This window comes from Pectinophora gossypiella, chromosome 13, assembly GCF_024362695.1.
Source record: "Pectinophora gossypiella chromosome 13, ilPecGoss1.1, whole genome shotgun sequence".
NCBI lineage: Eukaryota > Metazoa > Arthropoda > Insecta > Lepidoptera > Gelechiidae > Pectinophora > Pectinophora gossypiella.
In genome coordinates, this window is record NC_065416.1 from 11,612,270 (window position 1) to 11,633,233 (window position 20,964).

General features: G+C 36.8%; 3 protein-coding genes across 4 annotated transcripts; all 3 read right to left on the bottom strand.

Moving 5' to 3' along the window:
- Window positions 1-426: 426 nt before the first annotated feature.
- Window positions 427-3,539, bottom strand: LOC126371832 (tyramine beta-hydroxylase). The gene is made up of 11 exons (XM_050017208.1): window positions 3,432-3,539; window positions 3,115-3,338; window positions 2,886-3,026; window positions 2,550-2,813; window positions 2,262-2,411; window positions 1,973-2,105; window positions 1,703-1,869; window positions 1,437-1,619; window positions 1,122-1,309; window positions 842-998; window positions 427-764 (listed from the first exon to the last, which is right to left on the bottom strand). Exons 1-11 carry the CDS (start codon window positions 3,508-3,510, stop codon window positions 660-662), a joined length of 1,791 nt encoding a protein of 596 aa, XP_049873165.1. The 5' UTR covers window positions 3,511-3,539; the 3' UTR covers window positions 427-659.
- Window positions 3,540-4,981: 1,442 nt separating this feature from the next.
- LOC126371831 (tRNA (uracil-5-)-methyltransferase homolog A) lies at window positions 4,982-13,650 on the bottom strand. Its single transcript, XM_050017207.1, has 11 exons — window positions 13,397-13,650; window positions 12,390-12,540; window positions 11,728-11,906; window positions 10,765-11,085; window positions 9,845-9,982; window positions 9,197-9,313; window positions 6,990-7,097; window positions 6,386-6,508; window positions 5,992-6,184; window positions 5,305-5,525; window positions 4,982-5,137 (listed from the first exon to the last, which is right to left on the bottom strand). The coding sequence occupies exons 1-11, from the start codon at window positions 13,550-13,552 to the stop codon at window positions 5,033-5,035; spliced, it is 1,812 nt and encodes a 603-aa protein (XP_049873164.1). The 5' UTR covers window positions 13,553-13,650; the 3' UTR covers window positions 4,982-5,032.
- Window positions 13,651-14,094: 444 nt separating this feature from the next.
- LOC126371840 (AH receptor-interacting protein) lies at window positions 14,095-20,886 on the bottom strand. 2 transcript variants are annotated; one of them, XM_050017223.1, is made up of 6 exons: window positions 20,716-20,886; window positions 20,458-20,643; window positions 16,106-16,268; window positions 15,671-15,857; window positions 15,372-15,514; window positions 14,095-14,610 (listed from the first exon to the last, which is right to left on the bottom strand). In XM_050017223.1, exons 1-6 carry the CDS (start codon window positions 20,791-20,793, stop codon window positions 14,396-14,398), a joined length of 972 nt encoding a protein of 323 aa, XP_049873180.1. In that variant the 5' UTR covers window positions 20,794-20,886; the 3' UTR covers window positions 14,095-14,395. The 2 variants fall into 2 exon arrangements, with proteins under 2 accessions (XP_049873180.1, XP_049873181.1); XM_050017224.1 differs by having other exon boundaries at window positions 20,744-20,881.
- Between the last annotated feature and the right edge of the window lie 78 nt (window positions 20,887-20,964).

The window sequence follows — 20,964 nt, forward strand, 5'->3', positions numbered from 1 at the left end:
GATGTCTTATGTGACCATAGAGTTCATATGACATGAGTGAGTCAAATTAGAAAAAGAGGTTGTATAGCTGAAAGAGGATGTAGTTATGCAATATTTGGATTCTATTTTAGTATTTATTATATTTAGAAACTTGGTTTAGTTTATATAAATATATGTACTTTACTCTAGCTAATAAAGACTGGTTTTCGAAATAACTACAGAAAAACGTGATCAAATATTTATTTCTTAATTAAATCTCTAAATTAACAATTCCAATTAGGTATTAACAGTACCATGTATAATAATTTTAAAGATGCGAGGTTCCGTACCTCTTATGACCTTATTTACACTAAAATATTTTATTGTATTTGTCACTTAGTTTATATGATTATTTACATTCAATGACTAATAAAATAGTAAACTAGACTAATTATTATTTTGCTTGAACATTTAATAAATTTTATGAAATATTTAACACCTATAAATTAAATTAAGCATGAACATTATTATGATACTTTATGTATTACAAAAAAATACGAATAAGTTCCTAACAATGTCAAAATATGTTATCTATTCTATCTAAGGAACGATATTACATATTTCTAGAATTCCATATGATGATAGTCAAAGAGCATCAATTACTTGTGCTTTGTCAACGATAGCTGTGTGTACACAAAATTTTACTTGGCCAACAAAGCATTTTCTTTATACATATTTGGACACACCCTGGATTCTTTTGGTAACGGAATCCTTATTTTAGGTATGGCCATACCCTCCCAATCACCCTGAAAAAAAAGAATATAATTATTGGTCATGCTATCCATTTCTTATCTGTAAAAAGATATTGTCTCGAAAATTCTACCTGAAAGCGATGTCCGTCAGACTTGTTACATTGCATGGAGATTGGTGATTCAGTATACAGAGTGTTCAACGAATTCACTCTTAATGGTGTCCAGGGGTGTATGGATAGATAGTTCATGCGAGGTGAAGCTTTATAGCAGATTGACATGTTGTCCCAGCTGAAAAATAGGAACGAATCAATTATACGGCATTCACAGACATTTTTAATAGAATTAAGTAAGTTTAAAAATGTAAACACTTTATGAACTTATAAGTAAAATTGTATATAAATAATATAATACCGTTGCTCAAATTTAAAGTAATTTTCCAAAGCAGCATTGGACACAGCGCTCTTGCACACCTCAAGTTCTGTAGCGGGGTAGTAGTGCATGTAGTTGACACACATCTCGTCTGTAATGGCATGTCCACCGATTGTCGCATTTTCCCTGTCCACAGTTCTATAGATGCATGTTGTCTCTAAGAAGTCTCCCTAAAAGTAAGTAACTCATAAAGAGAATCCCTTTTATAACAAACTTCCTTTAAAAAAAATATGTAACCGAAATTGTGTTATGAATTATAGTAAGAAAAAGAAGAAGTTCACTTTATTAGTTTGTTACCGGTAATATCTTCACAGGTCGATGTAAAATCCTAATTTCCTGGAAATGTGTAGAATAATGCATATCTCTATTAAGCATAGGCAATTCAACACCGCCTCGTGAATGTCGTGTCCATACAGCTACGCCCGTCAAGTGTGTATGGAGTTGACTACCAAAAACTGTTATACCGGCTGGTGGTAAGCCCTGAAATAATTATTACACTTCGTTTCACAGATTTGAACAGCTTAAAAATCAAATTTAGTGTTGTAAAATGTTGGATAATTTACCACTCCAGTGCACTGGGGAATGCAATAGCCAGAAACAGGAAAAGCCTTCTGACCACCAGGAATGGCCATTTTATCCGTGTATTCCAGACCTAGTTCCATAATAGCAGCATCGTATCGGCGCCTGTTTGCTGTTACATGTAGAACAACACCAGAGCTGTCCACCCAATCTGTAGTGAAAGTTATTTCAATTAAAAAGTAAGTAGTAAAGTAGGCTTCTTTTTAACATCACGTTGTAAATGAAATCAAATTAGTTCAATGATGGTTTCTTACCGCTTTTCAACTCTGGGTTGTTGTAATGAACTTCAAGCATAACGTATTTATTTGCCTGTGGTCCTCCGAGCGGTAAACCAGCTTCTTCAGGATACGTAAAGGGTGTGGCACCCATAGCCCAAGCTGCTTTGACCTTACAATAACACAAAACAATAATAAATGTGTAACCGAGATGTCGATTTCGGACATACTAACACATTTATTATTATTTTTAAAACTATCAAAATACTGTTACATTACCAAAAAAATACAACATAACAAAAATATTCTGATATAGATTGGTGTTTACCTTAGAACAGACTTTGGTGGCTTCAGGTCTGTTAATTGCAAAACAATTGCCTTCATAAAGTGGTATAGCTTTATCTGGATCAGCATCACAATAAAAAACTTCCATATGATGCACTAATCCCTCATTTCCGTGTGTTATTGCAGATTCGAACTGAAATTATATTTATTAAAAAAGTAAAAATAAATTAAAACAACAATGAAAAACCAATGTTTAAAAAGTAAAATAAGAAGTCTTTACTTTAGAAAATATTTTATTATTAGAACAGAATTTAACAAAAATTATGCTAACCTGGATGATGTGATGCGGCGCTCGTGTAATATAATCCGGTAATTTAAACACTTTACACCAATATGTTGTATCTGTGCCAGGGACTTTTAAATCTTTGTTAGTTATGCGAAGTTGGCGAGCGTTTGGCTTTGGCAATGAAGGAGGAGTTAGAAGACGAACTCTAATAAACCCGTGATTTTGGGAGGAAGTGCACGTCAAACATAAACCTTTAGAAGAGAAAAGCTTATCGGTCCCCCGCGCCCAAACAACGTGAACGGTACCATCCTGAAAAAAATGCGCATGTTTAGTCTAGAATTGATTATGTAAACTTTAAAATGTGATATAGATATCAAATACCTCAATAACATAGTCATCATCATCGCATGTATCAAAATATCGCTGAAATGATATACTTCGAGTTTTGGAATCAACATAGTAAGCTTCACAGTCCTGTTTTACGTCACGTAACAGCTTTCCTTCTTTATCTGCGTGCATGTCCTGCAGAATTTTACAAAAATAAATTCTTATTACTATTTAAAAAATACAAGGATTACGTTTTAATATTAAAAATAATTTATTTTCTCACCTCAAAGTGATCATGACCTCTAAAATCACACCATATTAAGCAAACATCCGACTTCTCTAAATCACCTCTGTCCGAAAATCCTAAAGCGAACCAATTGAACGGTGGTGCCTTTTCGGATAACGTCAAAGTGAACTGTATTTTTTGAAGTGAATAATCAACTCTCCATTTGAGTAACAAGTCGCCATGTGGGTCCAACACTGATTGGCTTTCAGCCAATCGTTGGTCTGCAAAATATGCGGGAAATTTAAGTTTAAAAAGTTTGCCATTTGATACTATAATAATTTCTTTAGTAAATGGATATTTTCGAGAGAACTTACCCGACTTTTTCCATATTTCAAATGTATAATGTGAACATATTAGTGTAGAAAATATAGCCACAATATATTTCGCGCGCATTTTAATACATTACAGAATACTGCACACGATATTGTTTCGCGACGGAATTACTGGGAACTTTCAGGTAGGGGAGGACAGCTTTCTGCGGTGGCTGAAGCGGTAATGAATAGATGTTGGATCCAAACCCCATTAGGGTTCGTTTGGTGAAATAAAGATGCTGCGCCGCGCTCCACCCGGGAGATTGGAATGCCGATAGACAAAGTACTGTCAGCAGAATAAATGTGTAGTCGCAGAATATTTTTTTACAATTGTATGATATCTATACTTATCTACATTCACCGTTAAAAAACTTCACAGAAAGCATTGCATGATTCCAATTTCACAATTTTTACTCTACTGATAAAACAGCGTTAGATTGGATGGAGTGAATCACTCCATCCAATCTAACGCTGTTTTATCAAGTGAAGGATAACGTGCTAGAGCATTCTTGCCTTTTCCTTGAAGAGAGCCAATTCAAAGGAGCCGAAACAGCATTTGACAGACTAATAAAAAATATGGCAACGAATAAAAAACTAGAAAGATTGTTTTATGGTCCCCATATCATTTCAGGGGTGTTAAAGTCAGGGGACTTCATTTACCTATGATGTCCAGTACCCGCTAGTACTTATAGTTTCAAGTAGAGTGAAATTTCCTGCCTTCATATTTTGCACTTTTTCTGAAGAGTACCAATAAGGTGTTGAAATCATTCAATAGACGTGTCTATATATAATATTGGCGCGTGACAATACTATGGTGATGTTGGCGGGAAACTCCGCGCGCGTCGGTATGCACCGTCCTTTATTAAATTCCTTAGGAATTACGTCTGCGGAGTAGGGAGGGGCGACACGATTAAGCTTTTAATCAAAAACGAATTTATTCCGCCATGATTTTTACGAGATTGTTTTGAGAGGGAATCAAAACAGGAAGCAGCAAGTGTAATTCATATACTAATTTTGTATCTATGATTTTGTGGCATTACTTACGTGACTAATTTATATTTCGTCAGGAATAAAAAAATAGGTTCATCCCACACGCTGCTTCCGGGTTGAACCACATGTGGCAGCACACTTATAGCATTATTTACGCGCGCGTATCGTGCTAAACCAAATTATAAATAAAAAGAATAGGTCTAACACTACTACTTATATAAAAACAACGAACTGAAAAGTATAAGAAAGCAGCAAAACAGTTTTTACCATAACTGTACAATAACATCAAAACTCGCTCGACGTAGAGGGAAAATAAGGCCACTCGCCGTAAAGATACTCGCCGTAGCGAGAGTCGCCGTTCGGAAAGTCGCTGTCAACGCTACAATTCTACGCTGAAATCGCCTCGTCGATTATGCCGCATGCAGCGGCTCTCTTTCGCTCTAGCAAATGACAGTTCTGGGTACCAGAAAAGGATAGAAGCACAGGAAAGTTCAGTAGACGTTTGAGAATTGAGATTGAGACTTTGACTTCTATTTTATTGAAAAACAGTAAAACACATCCTGTTAACATTGTAAAATTATTTATTACTTACAGTAACAATGAGAGAGGCATATCTAAATAGATACATGATTTTCATTCTTACATTCTACATTGACATTTTCGTTAGGTATATTGTCTTCAACTTGTGGTGTAGTCTCAACTAAATCTGGTGTTGATTTCTGTAAAAATAATATTGTAATCCATTTTAGTTGCACATCTCTAGTCGTTCTTTTCACTATAAATTAATAAAATTGGTGTAATATACATTACTTAATATGTACAGATTTTCATCCCGGGATTATGTAAAATTTAAGGTAATAAAAATACGAAAGGATTACTTGCTTACCTCTTCTCTTTCAAACAGTATAGCCAATTCGACGTGTTTAGTATGCGGGAACATGTCAACAGGGACCGCCCTAACAGGCAAGAAGGGTGCTCCTCTCAAAGTCTTCGAAGACGGTCGCGATAAGTCTATGAAGTTCTTTACAGCCGATGCCGGGCTGCATGATATGTATATCAACCGCTTCACTTTCTTCGTGTTACGTAACTGGGTTACAGCTCGCGTATCTGTAAAACAAAGTAAAAAAAATAACTACTAAAAATGAAATACAAACTTTTTAATTAAAAGTTTTTGTCATTCTTTTTTTGTACTGGTTGGATTCGTGTAAAAAATATTGTAATCATACCATTTAAATTTTAGAGAAAGAAGTTAATGTTTTTCTTTTTTCAAGTTTATGGCATCCTACACGTTTTTTTTATATAAAAATAGCCAGCTGCTTGTATTTCAACTTATTAGCAATCAATCTCTTTGGATGTTTAAGTATAAAACCTACGAAATGGACGTTTACCATTCTGTTGTTTAGAGGCCTTTTTAAAATAAATTCTAGAACAATCAACCAGTTCATTTCAAATAAAAAGAAACCATTCCCTTTCAAAAATATTTTATTTAATAAGTTTTTTTTTTAAATTTTGTACCATATGCGAATGAAGTCCTCAATGATAGAATTAAAAGGAATAATAGAGGTGGACTTACGTAATCCTGCCCTAGGTGGGTCAACTATGGCGATGATATCCTCTCCCGTAGCCCTAGCGAGGACTGAAGGTAGTATGTCTTCGGCCTTGCCCGTGAAGAACTCACAGTTCTCTATATTATTCAGCTCTGCATTCGCTTTAGCGTCCTTTACTGCTTCTGCGATCAACTCTAGTCCTAATACTTTTCCGCAATGCTGTAAAAAATTGGCAGATACTTAAGTTATGTTAACTTAAAGTAACAGTTACGTAATAGAAGGACTTCTGGGGTTTACTTCAGTCTAAGGAGTGAGCGGGAGCGCACGGAGATTGTCTCGCTCTCACATACGCGGTAAGGCGACGCACAGTAAGAATGAGATATTTATATGTAGTCTGGGATGTTGTTATGCTAAGATTACCTTTGCGAAACACAGTCCAATAGTACCAGTGCCACAACAGATATCAACGATTGTGGATTCCTTCGTCACCTGGCTCAGTTCGATTGCGCTTTGATACAGAATGTCGGCGCCTGCTGTGTTTATCTGAAAATTAACACATACAATACATACATAAATAAATTCACGCCTATAGCGGAGACTTCCAACGGAGTAAGCAGAGACTATGGAATTGGGCATTTTCCTAGGTCAAAGATAATTATGAAATTCTGACTACTAAATAAAGACAGATCTAAAGGCGATAAAAACGTTTTCTTTTTTTTATTTAACATAAAATGAGTTTTAATAAAGAAAAATGTAATGATAAGTGCGACATTATGTCACGTTTTTCTATGACGTCACAGGTTGCTTTTTCATACAAATTCCATAGTAATTTTGTGTTTTGACGTTCAGAAAAAGTAACTGATTTGACTAGTTGGAAATAGTAAATAAATAGTAAATACATTCCAGAGAATTATTTCATCGTTTCATACTTTTTTGTGCGCGATTTTTCCGTAGTCACATTTTAGTTTTAAAACTTACATTTTTCGTATCTTTTTCAAACAAGGTAAGAAAAGTTTATCGTTACCTGAAAGAAAGCTTGAGGCGATATCCGGAACTGCCTGCCGAGTATAGTGTCCACGATATGGGTAGCGCCCGTCACATACTCTGGCTTGGCGGCGTCTTCACCCACCCGCCTGCAAAAATCTTTGGGTTAGATTGCTTTGTCGCTGTGGCCCCGTGGTTCAACCAGCTTGCTTCTCAAACGGCGAGCGCCAGTTCCAACCCCGGTACCGGACTTGCACTAATTTCGTAATTAATTTATCTTAAGTGCAGTTTTTTCGAAAAAGTAAGATGATTCCGTGTTTCGGAGGGCACGGTAAGCCGTTGGTCCCGGCTATTAGCCGTAAAAACACCTCCACCAACCCGCATTGGAGCAGCGTGGTGGAGTATGCTCCATACCCCTTCCGGTTGATTGAGGGGAGGCCTGTGCCCAGCAGTGGCATAGGCTGTTTATGTGTGCAGTTTTCACTAGCAAATTCGGCTCGACCATTACAGACGGCGATACGGGTCACTACGTTCACGTTGGTCTAACAGAAAGCTCAATGAGGCGTGGTTACTAAGTTCATCTTGCAATGGATGTACCTCTGACTACCCCAATACTAAAGTGTTATAAATGCGAAAGTAACTAACTTTCCCGCCGAATACGCTGAGTCGAATTAGTGAGAAATTGGACCACATCGAATGGGTATAAGGTTCCAAGTCAATGAGACACTAACACGTTTATAGTCCAGTGACCCATATACGGGTCATGACGGACTAGCTCTACGTCTGTGACCCATACATGGGTCACTAAGAAACGACCAGGTACGCACTAAGGGCGGGTGCTCCACTTGGAACGCGGATAACTCAGCAAAGGTTGAAGTAACAGTTGAAGAGACTTGAATGTCAAAACATTTTGTAGCGGGGACTGTCAACGTGTTAAAGGCTACGTTCCCCAAAAAAATATACAGATGGCGCTGTTCACATTCAATGTGATAACTACCTATTTTCTCATTGCTCGGGTACATAATTATTCAAAAATAGAATGGCAGAGGCATAAATAAAAATAATTCTTGCTTGATATTTGGATCAGAATAATAATGGGAGGAAGATGTGGGCTGTAATAACAAGGGTCATCATTAATACCCAAAAACAAAGTTAATAAAAGATGCATATATCTGTTATCCATGAAATTAAACGAAGGCAACATTGCGCGCTGTACAAATTAGCCTTCGTAATTTCGTGAATCATCATCATCAATTTAAGAGCCACGCTCTTGTCGGTGTAGCATTTTCCATTCCAGTCTATCAAAGGCCAATTCCTTGACTTCCCTATAAGACACGACGTTAACCTTTCATGTTTGTTAATTTCATGAATAACAGACTATAATATAAGATAAATGATTGATGATTTGTTAGTAATTATCATTTTAAATCTGTACAGCAACACCTATATATTTTTTTAGGGAACATAGATAGCCTGGAAAGTGCCTCCCTAGGAGAACTTTTCAGGGACGGCTTTGAGAGTACTTACCGCGATTATACAGCTAGTGATGTATATAATATTCGATATCTACTAGATACGCGCTCGGTTTGCGATTGTTGAAGTTAAGCAACTTTCGCAAAGGCCGGTCATAGGATGGGTGACCACAAAAAAAAAGTTTTCATCTCGAGCTCCTCCGTGCTTCGGAAGGCACGTTAAGCTGTTGGTCCCGGCTGCATTAGCAGTCGTTAATAACCATCAATCCGCACCGGGCCCGCGTGGTAGTTTAAGGCCCGATCTCCCTATCCATCCATAGGGAAGGCCCGTGCCCCAGCAGTGGGGACGTTAATGGGCTGATGATGATGATCTACTAGATATTTTAGCAGCTAAGTTGGCTGGATGAGGGGTTCGCGAACTTTTAAGATAATGGCACATCTACCAAATACCTGTTACATTATGGAGTTCATTTCAAAACCACACTAATATTACGCGGAACCCTGATGACTTTTCTACGGAACTCACTTCAGGAATCACTGGACTACATTATAGAACCAGGGACTTTACAGGCAACGTTTCCCAAAAAAAAAGTATAGATAGCGCTGTATAGATTTGTCGTGATAATTACTAACAAGGGTCATCATTTGTACCCAAAAGCAAAGATAAAAAAAATGCATATGTCTTTTATTCATGAATTTACGAAGGCAAATTTGTACAGCGCCATCTACATTTTTTTTGTCCCTCAATTCAAAAATCAAGAAAATGGTATACCTTCCTCTTAGTAAAAAGTTCAAAGTAAACAGACTTGACGTTACACGCAACTGATTCATCTGAACTGAAATGCTCCGCTAATTCCTTCTTTATTTTACCCAATCCTTCAGGCGTAAGATCCTGCGAAAAAATATATTTATTGAAAAAAAAAAAAAAATTGTTTGGCTTTTAAAACTAATACGTCTATACCAATCTGATTAAATAAGGTATTTTAAACTATTATTTCATGGCACTAATCCCAAGCCAGGGAAAAACAATTTTTTTTAAACTTATTTAATAACGTATCGACCCGATCAAAATAGTTTACTATGTATTCAAGTTAATTAGTAATTAATTTATCTTAAGTGCAGTTTTTTCGAAAAAGTAAGATGATTCCGTGTTTCGGAGGGCACGGTAAGCCGTTGGTCCCGGCTATTAGCCGTAAAAACACCTCCACCAACCCACAGTGAAGCAGCGTGGTGGAGTATGCTCCATACCCCCTCCACTTGATTAAGGAGAGGCCTGTGTTCAGCAGTGGGATGTATACAGGCTGTTTATGCTATGTTTATGTATGTATAAAAGTGGGGTTTCGAAGCCGGGGCCTCCTGATCGCGAGCCTAACGTTCAACCACTGGACCACAGAGGCCGTTAAGCTTTAAAGAGTATGCATACCTGTGGATGCATAGTGACGATGAGCATGATGTCGCCGCTGTGGTGGGAGTGCCGCACGGTGAGGCAGCGCCAGTGCCCGGAGTAGTCGGCCGGCGAGAACGGAGCCAGCCCAGACGCGCGGACGAACTCTTGGAACAACTGGTGGAAACATCAGAGGGGCAATTTGACATTTGCGCGTATACAAGGACCAAGTATTTGAATGGACAGATATGCATGATATGTATATCAACCGCTTCACTTTCTTCGTGTTACGTAACTGGGTTACAGCTCGTGTATCTGTTAAAAATATAACTACTAAAAATGAAATACAAACTTTTTAATTACAAGTTTTTGTCGTTCTTTTTTTACTGGTTGGATTCGTGTAAAAAGTATTGTAATACCATTTAAATTTTAGAGCAAGAAACCAGCGCGTATATAAGTAAGTGCGCAATGCCAACAAATGTCGAAAACCAATATTGCTTTTTTATATGAATAGAGTATTTGTTTTTGACCGGGTCAAACATAAACTACAAAATGCTAATTTAGACATAGAGCGCAGTCTAAAATTATCAAAAATCTATTTTATTTTGCTTTTCGACCACGCCGGCGCCGTCGTCGGTATCAGGGTCCTTCTTCTATGGTGAGGGTTATGAGGTGAATTACCAACCTCATCATTCCTGGTGTATTACTGAGCGACCCCTGACATGACTCATATTTAACGACCACATACTTAGTAACTTAATCAGTATGTAGTCGGGTCCAACACCTTGAAAGTATCTTTTTGAAGCATGAATCATCTTATTTTCGGACAATCGGGTGATCAGCCCGCAATATCCTAATCAAACCAAGACCTGGAGGATCGGCGTCCTGAGTATTTGTTGTCGCGATCATAACAAAAAAACAGGTATTAGGTATAAAGTACAAGTAAACAGAATACTAACCAAAACAGCTTTCTTCGTCGGCTCCGAAATATGTATAAGCGACTGTATGGGCGCCACAGCGACTGTGCCAGTCGCGTAGCTTCCCAGCCTGAACCCAACAGTGGGCAACTTCGTCTCTTCGTCAATCCCAACAGTGAACTCGCATTTGTTCCTATATCCTTCAGTTACAGGCGACTTTTGTATAGGCTTCAGTTCAAAAGACAAACCGTTGTGGTTCTTACGTTGCGCCTCTATGCTGGTACGACGTTCCTTCGCTATTTTCCAAATCTCATTGTCGAATTTCATTAGGATATGCTTTATTTCTTTCTCTTTTAGTTTTAGCTGTAAGGGAATGTGCGGAATTTAGGGGTCAACCGTTACCAGTTTGTACAGGATAGGTGAGCATAGTGTATCGCCCAAATTAGTTCAATGTGTTGAATTATTCCGAATTCAAATGCAGTTCGTAAACTAAATTAGCGGCGCTCTACGATGGCCGTTTCCACGTTTGTCCCGCTTATCAAGTTTCTTATTTATTAATAACTACGTTAAAGGAGAAAAATAGCGTACTTTGTATTAAATTATAACTTTATTGACGGAGCGAATTGCTTTATTATGTCAATACTATACCGCCATCATAGCATGCCGCGTTTAGCATGCCTTAACCTCTTATCTGCCGAGATACCGGACTATAAATTTTACAATTTTTCTGGTCGAGATCTGCCTTCCGGCATTCGAAAGGTCAAACTGGGATAAGTATTATACCATTGTGCGAGGAAAGGCATTGTGAGAATGGGGTAGGTACAATAAATCATTGCAGTAACTGCACGCGCCAGTGCACGATTTAAAAAAAAATAAAGATACGTATCTGATATTCTCGCGAGTTCGCGAATGTTGTCGCACTTTGTAAAAATAGGCCATACTTATATTGCATACAGCAAGTCCTGGGTAATTTAGGAAAATATACCAAAGAAAGATAAAAGTTACCTGTTCATCATAAGGCACATTCCAATAAGGTGTGGTGGCATCAGCAAGTCTCTCTTCCTGACTCTTATTGCTGTCTTCTTTCTTCTTTTTCTCCTGTCCATTGCTATCTTCTTCTTGCTTTCTCTTTCTCACTAGTGGGTCAGGAGCTGGTTTGGCCACTTCGGCTATTAAGGTTTTACCTGGTAATAGAAATACCAGTGTAAACTATGCTTTACTGATTTAATGATGATAGGTCTTTACAAATATTTTTTTATTTATAAAGTGTTTCAATAATTTCAAAAAGTAATAAGAACACTTTAATAGTAGGTATATGTATAAATGTTTCATAACTACTGTATCTGGCTGTATGCAAGTGGCGGGAAACAATAAGTTTTTAAAATTTTCTTCAATTATTAGAGCTATTGATGTTCTGTCGAGTTCAAAAGGGCACATTAAAGCAATTCATGTGAAAATAATTATGCTTTTTGACCATATGCGTGCGCACAAATTGCACCCTTGCTTTTTTGGATGAATTGCTTGAATATGGAATTTTTAAACCGTCTGAGGTGACATTTTATAACTAAGCAAGACATGTAGGTATTTGTGGCTTCATTTGTTTCAGCAATACTTAATAATTAAGATATATATTATCTGGCATTCCTTACTCATATAGCATAATATACCTTTCCAGGAGTATCCATTGAGAGCTTCTATGGCCTTGGTGCGTTCCTCATCATTTTGGAAGCAGGCATACAGCCAGTGGCTTCCATTCTTGGGCCGCTTTATCTTACTTGTATTCAAACTTAACTTTTGATTCATAAGTTTTTTAAGTTCCTGTGTGATTGTTTTTTTATTATTATTGCATGTTTTGTATCCATAGTTAAGATAGTTAGAGTTTAGTTAGTTAGTTAGTTGTGTTGTTTTGTATCTAATTATTTTTACAAGCAGGGTTTGAAATTATCAAGATAATTATCAGACAATTGATTTGTAAGTTATTATTTGTTATATTTTTTCATTATCAAATGCATACTAATGAATTATAAAACTGCTTATGGTCGTAATCATGACTGATCCCATGTTAGAAAAAAAAACACATTATTGTTATTTATTATCAAATGATAATAAGCCAGAGAAAGAGCAAGAGGACAACCTAGTCAAATAAGACACTTTTTTCTACAAAACTATTTTTTTAAGTGGTTTATTGTAGTTTGCCTCAGATGGCATTAAGTAGATGGCTTCAAAACAACCATAAAACAACAATACATTTCTATGGACTTTGGGTCCGGTGGGTGTTGCAAAAAGGGTCCCATGCAAAATTTGCATTAAAAAAAAAGTTTAACAAAAAACAATCGCCAACAATAACATTAGGGCCCCAGAGGAATTTTTGACCCAGTCATCTAGCCTTTTATCCAAATATTATTATCGCAATAATTATTATGATAAATTGTGATTATTCCTTTCGAACCCTACTTAAGTACCTACAGAACTTTTTAGCTAATGTCTCTACTGAGTTAGATAGAATAGTCATGCAGGAACATATCTATAGATATTGTTTACAAATATAAACCAGTTTGAAAGCGTTTTAAAACAAGTTTGTTTTAATAAATGCACAACGTAAAATGATATGTGAACAATGGGCTTTTATTTATGACAATAATACATGAAATAAGGCTTAAATTAATATACTTGCCGCGATTCCATAGAACTTCGGTAAGCCACGCACTTCTATCTTGTATTTCTCAGAAGAGAAGCCTCCTCTGTCTAAATAAGCATACTCTTCACTAACTGCCGAGTTTTCATTCTCTTCTGTTTTAATTTCAGATACTGTTACGTTTCCTTTTGCCATTATTTGGAATTTATTGCTTCGTTTGAATGTTTTGATGCGTTTTTGAGGTTATTTCGACGTGGTAGTCATAGACAAAGGATGTAACCACTACACAGTCTGGCGATTTCTATAGAAAATCGTAGGAAAAATCATAGGGAAAAATCCATGAAAAACCGATCGTATGAAATGTGCCTTGTTTTCAATGGCGGCATAACCCATCTGAATTTCAAAAAACGCTGAAATCTATCACGCAGTAGGTAATAGAGTGCTTGTAAATTAGAGAGATAATTATATGAGAGGTAATCATTCGTCAATCATGACTTTTTATTCAAACAAAAATAAAATCGACCTTATTATTATTAAGCTATGATCGTTATTTGTAGTCGTATGCTGATTGACGGAATACCGTGGAAATACCATCGTAGTACCTGTTACTTAATCTGTGGTATAGTATACTTCCGGTATAATTTCCATTACGCGGGCACTAAGTGACGGAAACGGAAATTAGACTGGTAATACTTTTTTGGATAATGGTAAAAACCTGTAACTGCATATAAAATAACTTTTAGTGCATAAAGATTTTATTTATGAAAATATTCATATAAGGATCATCATATTTGTCTAAGTACATAGGAATAAAGTGCAGTGAACACTACAGATTGTATGGTTCATAAAAGTGGTTTATAAAAGTTAGAGATAAACAACGCACACAAATTCAGTTAGAGGTAGTTAAAGCTATCTTTAAAAGATTAACACATTTGCCCATACTTTAGGCTGAAAATCCATCCAACACAATAATTCACTCTTACACATCACAATAACATACAAATAACATTTATAACAATACTAAAATTACATTAATTGTTATGTATTTCCATTTTCAAACAGGTTTTTTAGTGCATTTTTGTCTTTGGCCTCTTTTTGCTTGCGTAGTAATTTGATATTTTCCAATTCCTTTTCAACCATATTTGCAGTTGAAGGGTTGATGGACTTCAGACGTTTGAAGTCCTCTTCCGCCAGGTCGGGGTTCCAAGCCCCCACATGAGCTTTACCTCTTCTGTACAAAGCTTTTTCATTCTCTGCAATAAAACAGCATAATTATTATTTTATGAAACAAAAGTTTGACTTTATCTGTATGAATTTGTTAATTCATTTTTGTATATGCAATATACTTGACTACTTGACAGTTGTAACAATATAAATATAAATATCATTTAACGATAATTATCCAATAGTTTCTTTTATTAAGATCCATTTTAAAAGGTTTTATTTTTACAAAATAAGAATGCGATTTTTTATCTGTGTATTACAAGACTCGAAACACGGGGCGGTCATGATTGAGCTTCGTGAGACGTCACATTTTACAAAACAATACAAAATAAACAAAAACTTTCTGTCAGGTTTCAAGTTATACCTACTGTTTGACAGTTTCTTTGTTGAAATGTGACGTCACTAGGAAAAATGTCACGTGACCAACCGTTTTCGCACGAAATTTGAAAAATTTGTTTTTTCTATTATATAAAACTTTTTCAAGAAAATAAAATATTTTAAGAGGAATAAAATAAGCCTCTGTACTTTTTTAAAATACTTATCCGATAACTGCCAAGTAGGCAATTGTTTTGTGTGTTTTTCAAATGTTCATATGTTGTAGGCTTATATGAGGGGAGGTTCATACATATATGACTCTACTAAGTACTTCTTAGTATAAGTTCATGTATGTAAGAGTCTCCCCTCACATACATAATACAAGGCAAAGAAGGGGTCTTAACTCTTTGCTTTGTATATTGTCACCTATATAAAATCAGACATTATAAAAGTAATTAGGTCCATTCTTCCATACCTTCATCATATTCTAGGATGGTATTGCAGTGTTCTATGACAGAGTAATAATCTCCTTTAACGAGTTTGCACTGTGCGTAGTTGAGTAGTATTGGTAACTTTATTTTATTTAGATTTTTCCACTCATCATCTGATTTTCTTTCTCTGTAAAAGTTTTAAAAAAGGTATAAAGGGTCTATTTATCGAAAGTGTTATCATGTTACACTTATAAAAATTGTGTAATTGCTATAAATGTGGGAATAAGTTACTTTTTGATGATGAAATGTCAAACATTTAAAACAAGCAATAGATTAATTTTACCTGACCATAAGCTGTTCACAGATTGCAATCGCTTGGCTGTAAGCTTCTTCAGCTGCGTCATACTGTTTTAGTTTATAAAGATTGTTTCCTTTCTCTCTTAGAGAGGGAATGAAGTCCAATCTTTCTTGTATGCTCATCTGCCAGACATCCCTTTCATATTCATCTGCTCTTTCCACTTTTAAAAGTTCTGTAACATAAAGTAAAACATAATATAATTTTGTCATCTGTATAGTTACAAAAATATATATTAACTTCAGGTCGGTCAGCTTCTCAGTATACACATCCTCCAACCTCCTCCACTCTTCTCTTCTCTTGAACTTGGCAACACCATGTTGGACCAGCATTTCCAATATGTCGTCATTGCGTCTCCTGTATGGTCTGCTGTGAGTCTCCCCCTTTTCCTTCCTTTAAATTTGTTACCCTGCTACAAATTACCTATAATAAACTCCAAGTCTGTAGGGTTGCTGATCAGCTCATCCAAGTCTGAATAACCAATGCCTTCAGTTTGCAGGGTCATGGTGCATGAATGTTTGATTTTGCTAGGATCCTGCCCCAGCTCGCGCAGGGTTTTGGAGACGAAAGGATAACTGTATACTAGCTGTAAAAAGAAGTTGGACATGTGAACTTAAAAAATTAAGATGTTCTTTAATATGAGATTGTTACAGCCTTTGTTTAGATTTAGTTTACTTGAATATTTGTTTGTTAGTCTAAAAGAGAAATAGTCAGTTAAAGCTGCCATTTTCGTAATACTAATTATTTAATTAAAATTGTTATGCATATTGAATAAGGTGTTTATGTTATCTTTGTATGGGTGATTCTTAAATAGTTTTCAGAGAACCCAAAAAAAATAAATATATATTTTTATGAGTTTTTATGATGCAAATCAAAAGTTTATGTCAAAAGCATATTTTAGATGCATATGGACAAGCTTAATACCCTCAGGAATATTAAAAAACAAGGGTAGAAAAACACGGTTGTGACATTTGTGCCTCGGTCGTGACATCACTAAACATGGCTGTGACACAATATGACATGGATGTGACTGTTTTGCATTTTTCATTGTAACTGTTGCTGTTATTTTTTTGTCATCTTAGTTTTTTGTCTCAATTGATTGGAGCGATTAGGCAGTAAGCAAACACTGAATTCCGTTCCGTCCGTTCTTTCATTGTGTATGCTTGAAAAAGTAGAATTTGGTGATACTTACTATTTTTATGCACTGTAATCTGCAATGTACCTAACCTGAATTGATGCAATAAACGTTTATTATTTATTTATTTAATTGGTTTAATCAAAAGTATTTATTTGGTAATCTTCTTTCTGATTATGAGACACTTAACTAAATCGCAATAATTGAGATCGCTTCATAAAAAAGTAAAATCCTATATTTAAAAACTGTAATGCTCTCTTATCTGCAAATGATGTGGAAACAAAAACCTTTATACTTTCGCCTACCAGTAGGGGGTTCTTGCAAAACAGAAACAACGTCTTCAGGACCTTTTTTTACTTATTGTACATTTGCCGCAGATGGCATTAACTACTTGGCCGGACAAATGGGGAGCGCTGAAGGCTCTCATCCGGTACAATGTTTTAGACAAAAGGCCTGAGGGTGGCCAGGTGGGCGCGAACCTCGGCTCAGGGCGTCGTCTGAGAGGAAAAATATTTGAAAGAGTTAATCGACCCAAGGGGGTCGATAACAATAAGCGCTGTATTGAGGGAAGTCGTCCACCACGCCGGCGGGGTCAGTATCGGGGCCCTCAAGTGTTTGGTGTCGCGAGCTGATTGGTTGCCTCTATGGCTAGAGTAATCGGGTCGTCGGGATCGTATATTACGTCCTTCGGACGCCGATACTTTTCACTACCGTCCCTAAGCGGGATGTATTCGGAAGCCGCAACTACCAGGGGATTTGGGTGGTGTGAAGCAGAATCGAAAAAACGTTTTGAAGCTAAGTTGCCATTGGGCAATGGTTGGCAGACCTAGGTCAATGTGCAGATTTTCATTGCGAAGGAACCACGGAGCTCCCGTGGCTTTCCACATGAAACGATTTTGTATTACCTGTAGATAGTGGATTTGAGAGGGACTCGCGTGAGTGAAAACAACCCCTGCATAGGTCATGATCGGACGGAATTTCACCTTATTCCTAAAGGACAATTTACTACGCTTGTTAAGGAGACAATGAAGACGGCCCATTACAAATGCGCACGACTGCGTTTGATATGGGCCTTGAAAGTAAGACGTCTATCTAAGACTACGCCGAGATATTTGACTTACTCCTTCCAATCGGCTTGCCAAACATCTTGATGACTTTAAGTTGACGGCGTGACCGTGGCGTGTTATAATAGCTCTTTGAAAAGTACACCGCTACACTTTTCTCCGGGTTTACCTCGATTCTCCATTTGCGAAACCACTTGCCCAAGGCATTGGCCGCGCGTTGGAGAATTCCAGTCGTCATAACTCGACCACGGCACGAAGAATAGATGGCTGTATCATCCGCAAATGAAGCTAAAACCAAACTGCTCTGTTGGAATAAGACTATTGGATTCGGCGTAGTCCCGTAATCTAGCAAATATGAGCCGCTCATAAATCTGCCCCATGGTATTGAGGAGACTTATGGGGCGGTAACTCGAAGGTTCGTTTTTAGGTTTCCCAGGCTTTGGTATACCAATTACAATTGCTTCTTTGACTTCTTTAACGCAGTTGCTCATGGCAACGTTGAATATTGCCGTTAGTAAACAGATGAGGGGAGCACCGAAGTTTTTAAGGACACGATTCGTGATACCGTCTGAACCAGGGGCTTTTCGGGTTTGAAATTTTTTGATGATACCTAGTACCTTTTCCTCAGTGACCTGTGGAAGAGGAGGATCGGTGCAGAAGCCCTACGCTGAACTTCAGAGTTCACCGTCAAGCGGTGCCTACGATCGATAGGGAGAGTGCTGGGCGAGCATTGGGCTTCGCGACTGTCGGCAAGGCATTCGGCTTTTTCGTCATCGTCAAAAGCGGGGGGTTGGTTAGGCCTATTGAGAGGAGGAGTAGGAACAACCGTATCCTTTTGCAGAGACCTAGACAGCTGCCAGATGGCCTGGTGGTGGGGCTCAATGCCGCTCAAAAGATTATTCCACCGATTCTGTCGCATGTCATTAATACGTTTTCTTACAGTATGCTGCAAGAGACGCAAATGACGACGACATTCCTCGGTGCGATTGAAATCATATGCGCGGGTGGCTGCGTTTTTCTCATGGATGTCGGTAGGCAGTTTCCAGCGATGGTCTTCCATCTCCAGAACCTGTGCTGAACTTTCGTTCAAAACCGACCTCACGTGATCCGTGAGGGAGTTAATAGCTGTCGAGGCCTCCTCTAAGGAGGTTATTTCTACTGGGAACTTCAGGGCCAAGATCTGCAGAATCGTTGCTATTCCAGGTAAAGACCGTGTCTCTTGATATCACGCTATGATACTTCTTCTTAGTAAAAGTGTAGTAAGGGGGATCAGGGTTGTCGTTATTTATACTAACAATTTGACCAACAAATGTTTCTTCTTGAACTCAGTTAGTTTCCTTCCAATCCCGAAATCCACCTCCGTAACAATACCATACAACCGCCTAAAAACCCCTGCCTAGTGTGGCTATGAATAATTTCCTTCCAAATATCTTGGAAGAGGCCCTTGCCCTATACTAGGATCTATATGGACTAGTAAAGTAAGTACTCGTGTGTAAGCATATCAAACAATAATATAATTTATAAAAGCAACAAAACCCACAAAATTATTGAAATAAAAAGAATGTCACGATCGTGCATTATATGTCACAACCATGTGTTTAAAAAGTCCACGGCTGTGACATTTTTATCATTACATGGTCGTGACAATTTGAAACGTGTTCGATATAACCCAAAAGCTATCCATGATACTGCAAATCTTAAGTAATTATTTTAAACTACACTGTATGACGTGCATATTACTTTTCAAACAATAGTGTAACACTGATACTTAAGTTTAAAACTCTTACACGGCGTTGACGAGTTAAGGTTGTCCTTTTTTTAAAATGTAAAAGCAGATTGATTTTATACTGGTCTCAACGCTCTTAGCCATTTGTAATACTGACAAGATGATATTGTTGCCGTTCTAAAAAAACTTAGAAATGGTTGTCAATGTCATAGATTTATTTCTACCGAGTATTGCAATTTTAAAGTGTCGCACACGGTCGTGACACAAAAACTGCTCACAAAATGTATGTTGTTCAAAATCATAAATAGTGTGCATTATTTATATATTTTGTTAAACAGTCTTATAGAACAAAGGTTCGTCTTGCATAGTTGTTGTAATATTTCGAAAAATAACATGCCACATCTTCAGAAAAAAACATTTTATCTGCAATTCTGGCAATCTCACACGACACGTTCCGTGACATTTATGACTTCTAATTTTTTTTAATATAATATCTAATAATTTTATGGCAAAAATTATATCCGGACACGATACTAGAAGTAATTACCTAAGTAAAATAATTCAGGGGTCACCGATTTTCCTAAAAAACATATACAATTCTTACAATTCACACAAAAAAACGTAAGAATAAGAATCACCCGTATGCTAATGGGTATAAATACTCCCCTTCATTATTTTTTCTGTTTCCTGCTTAGCTATCACGTACTAAACGAAGTTTTGTAATTATGTGAATATATAACTTTAAATCTTGTCCCTGAAGATTTTTCTATAGAGACACAGATAATTAATTAATCTGAATTATAGATGAAATACGTAGCTTTTTTTCAAATTTAAATTAAGTTGAACTTACTTCTTTTTTCACGGTGAAGCTAGCTACCTCCCCAACAGCCATCATTTTAATGATTGTCTCCCATACTTCCAGCTTAAACTTGTGACCTATCACCAGCACCATTGGTTCCTTCTTTCCGATCTTCTTACTATCATCTAAAAGGACCCTCTCCTTTCCCAATTTCCATGTTTGAAAGTGAAAATGTGCCTAAAAAGTAGAAATAGGTACAAAATGTAATCCATAAAAATAAATTGTTTCCTGTGAATTCTTTGTACATACCTTGCTTTCGTTTGCTATAGGTACGTACTTTTGGCCTACATGAAGCACTTTTTTAACAATTGCATGTGTGTCGTTCATATTTTGCAGGAATTAATTGTAAATAATTAAGTTCTAATTATCGTCGATAACACGATCACGATTTTTGTTATCTAAAATGTCAATGTCAGTGTCAGTAATCACAAAGACAGTATAACATGAATGAATGAATGAACTCCCGCCCGGTTGATTTTTTGATTGAATCAAGAAATT

Excerpts from the sequence above, each read along its gene's own strand:
- LOC126371840 (XM_050017223.1), bottom strand. The coding sequence starts at position 20,793 with ATGAACGACACACATGCAATTGTTAAAAAAGTGCTTCATGTAGGCCAA. Across the intron at positions 16,269-20,457 it reads GCTTCACCGTGAAAAAAGAA|CTAGTATACAGTTATCCTTT; the intron begins GTAAGTTCAACT and ends TTCTTTTTACAG. Across the intron at positions 15,515-15,670 it reads TGTGAACAGCTTATGGTCAG|AGAAAGAAAATCAGATGATG; the intron begins GTAAAATTAATC and ends AAACTTTTACAG.
- LOC126371831 (XM_050017207.1), bottom strand. The coding sequence starts at position 13,552 with ATGGCAAAAGGAAACGTAACAGTATCTGAAATTAAAACAGAAGAGAAT. Across the intron at positions 11,086-11,727 it reads ATGTGCCTTATGATGAACAG|CTAAAACTAAAAGAGAAAGA; the intron begins GTAACTTTTATC and ends ATTCCCTTACAG. Across the intron at positions 7,098-9,196 it reads TTGAACTTTTTACTAAGAGG|CGGGTGGGTGAAGACGCCGC; the intron begins AAGGTATACCAT and ends GATTTTTGCAGG.
- LOC126371832 (XM_050017208.1), bottom strand. The coding sequence starts at position 3,510 with ATGCGCGCGAAATATATTGTGGCTATATTTTCTACACTAATATGTTCA. Across the intron at positions 2,412-2,549 it reads CGCCGCATCACATCATCCAG|TTCGAATCTGCAATAACACA; the intron begins GTTAGCATAATT and ends ATATAATTTCAG. Across the intron at positions 2,106-2,261 it reads CCACCAAAGTCTGTTCTAAG|GTCAAAGCAGCTTGGGCTAT; the intron begins GTAAACACCAAT and ends TGTTATTGTAAG.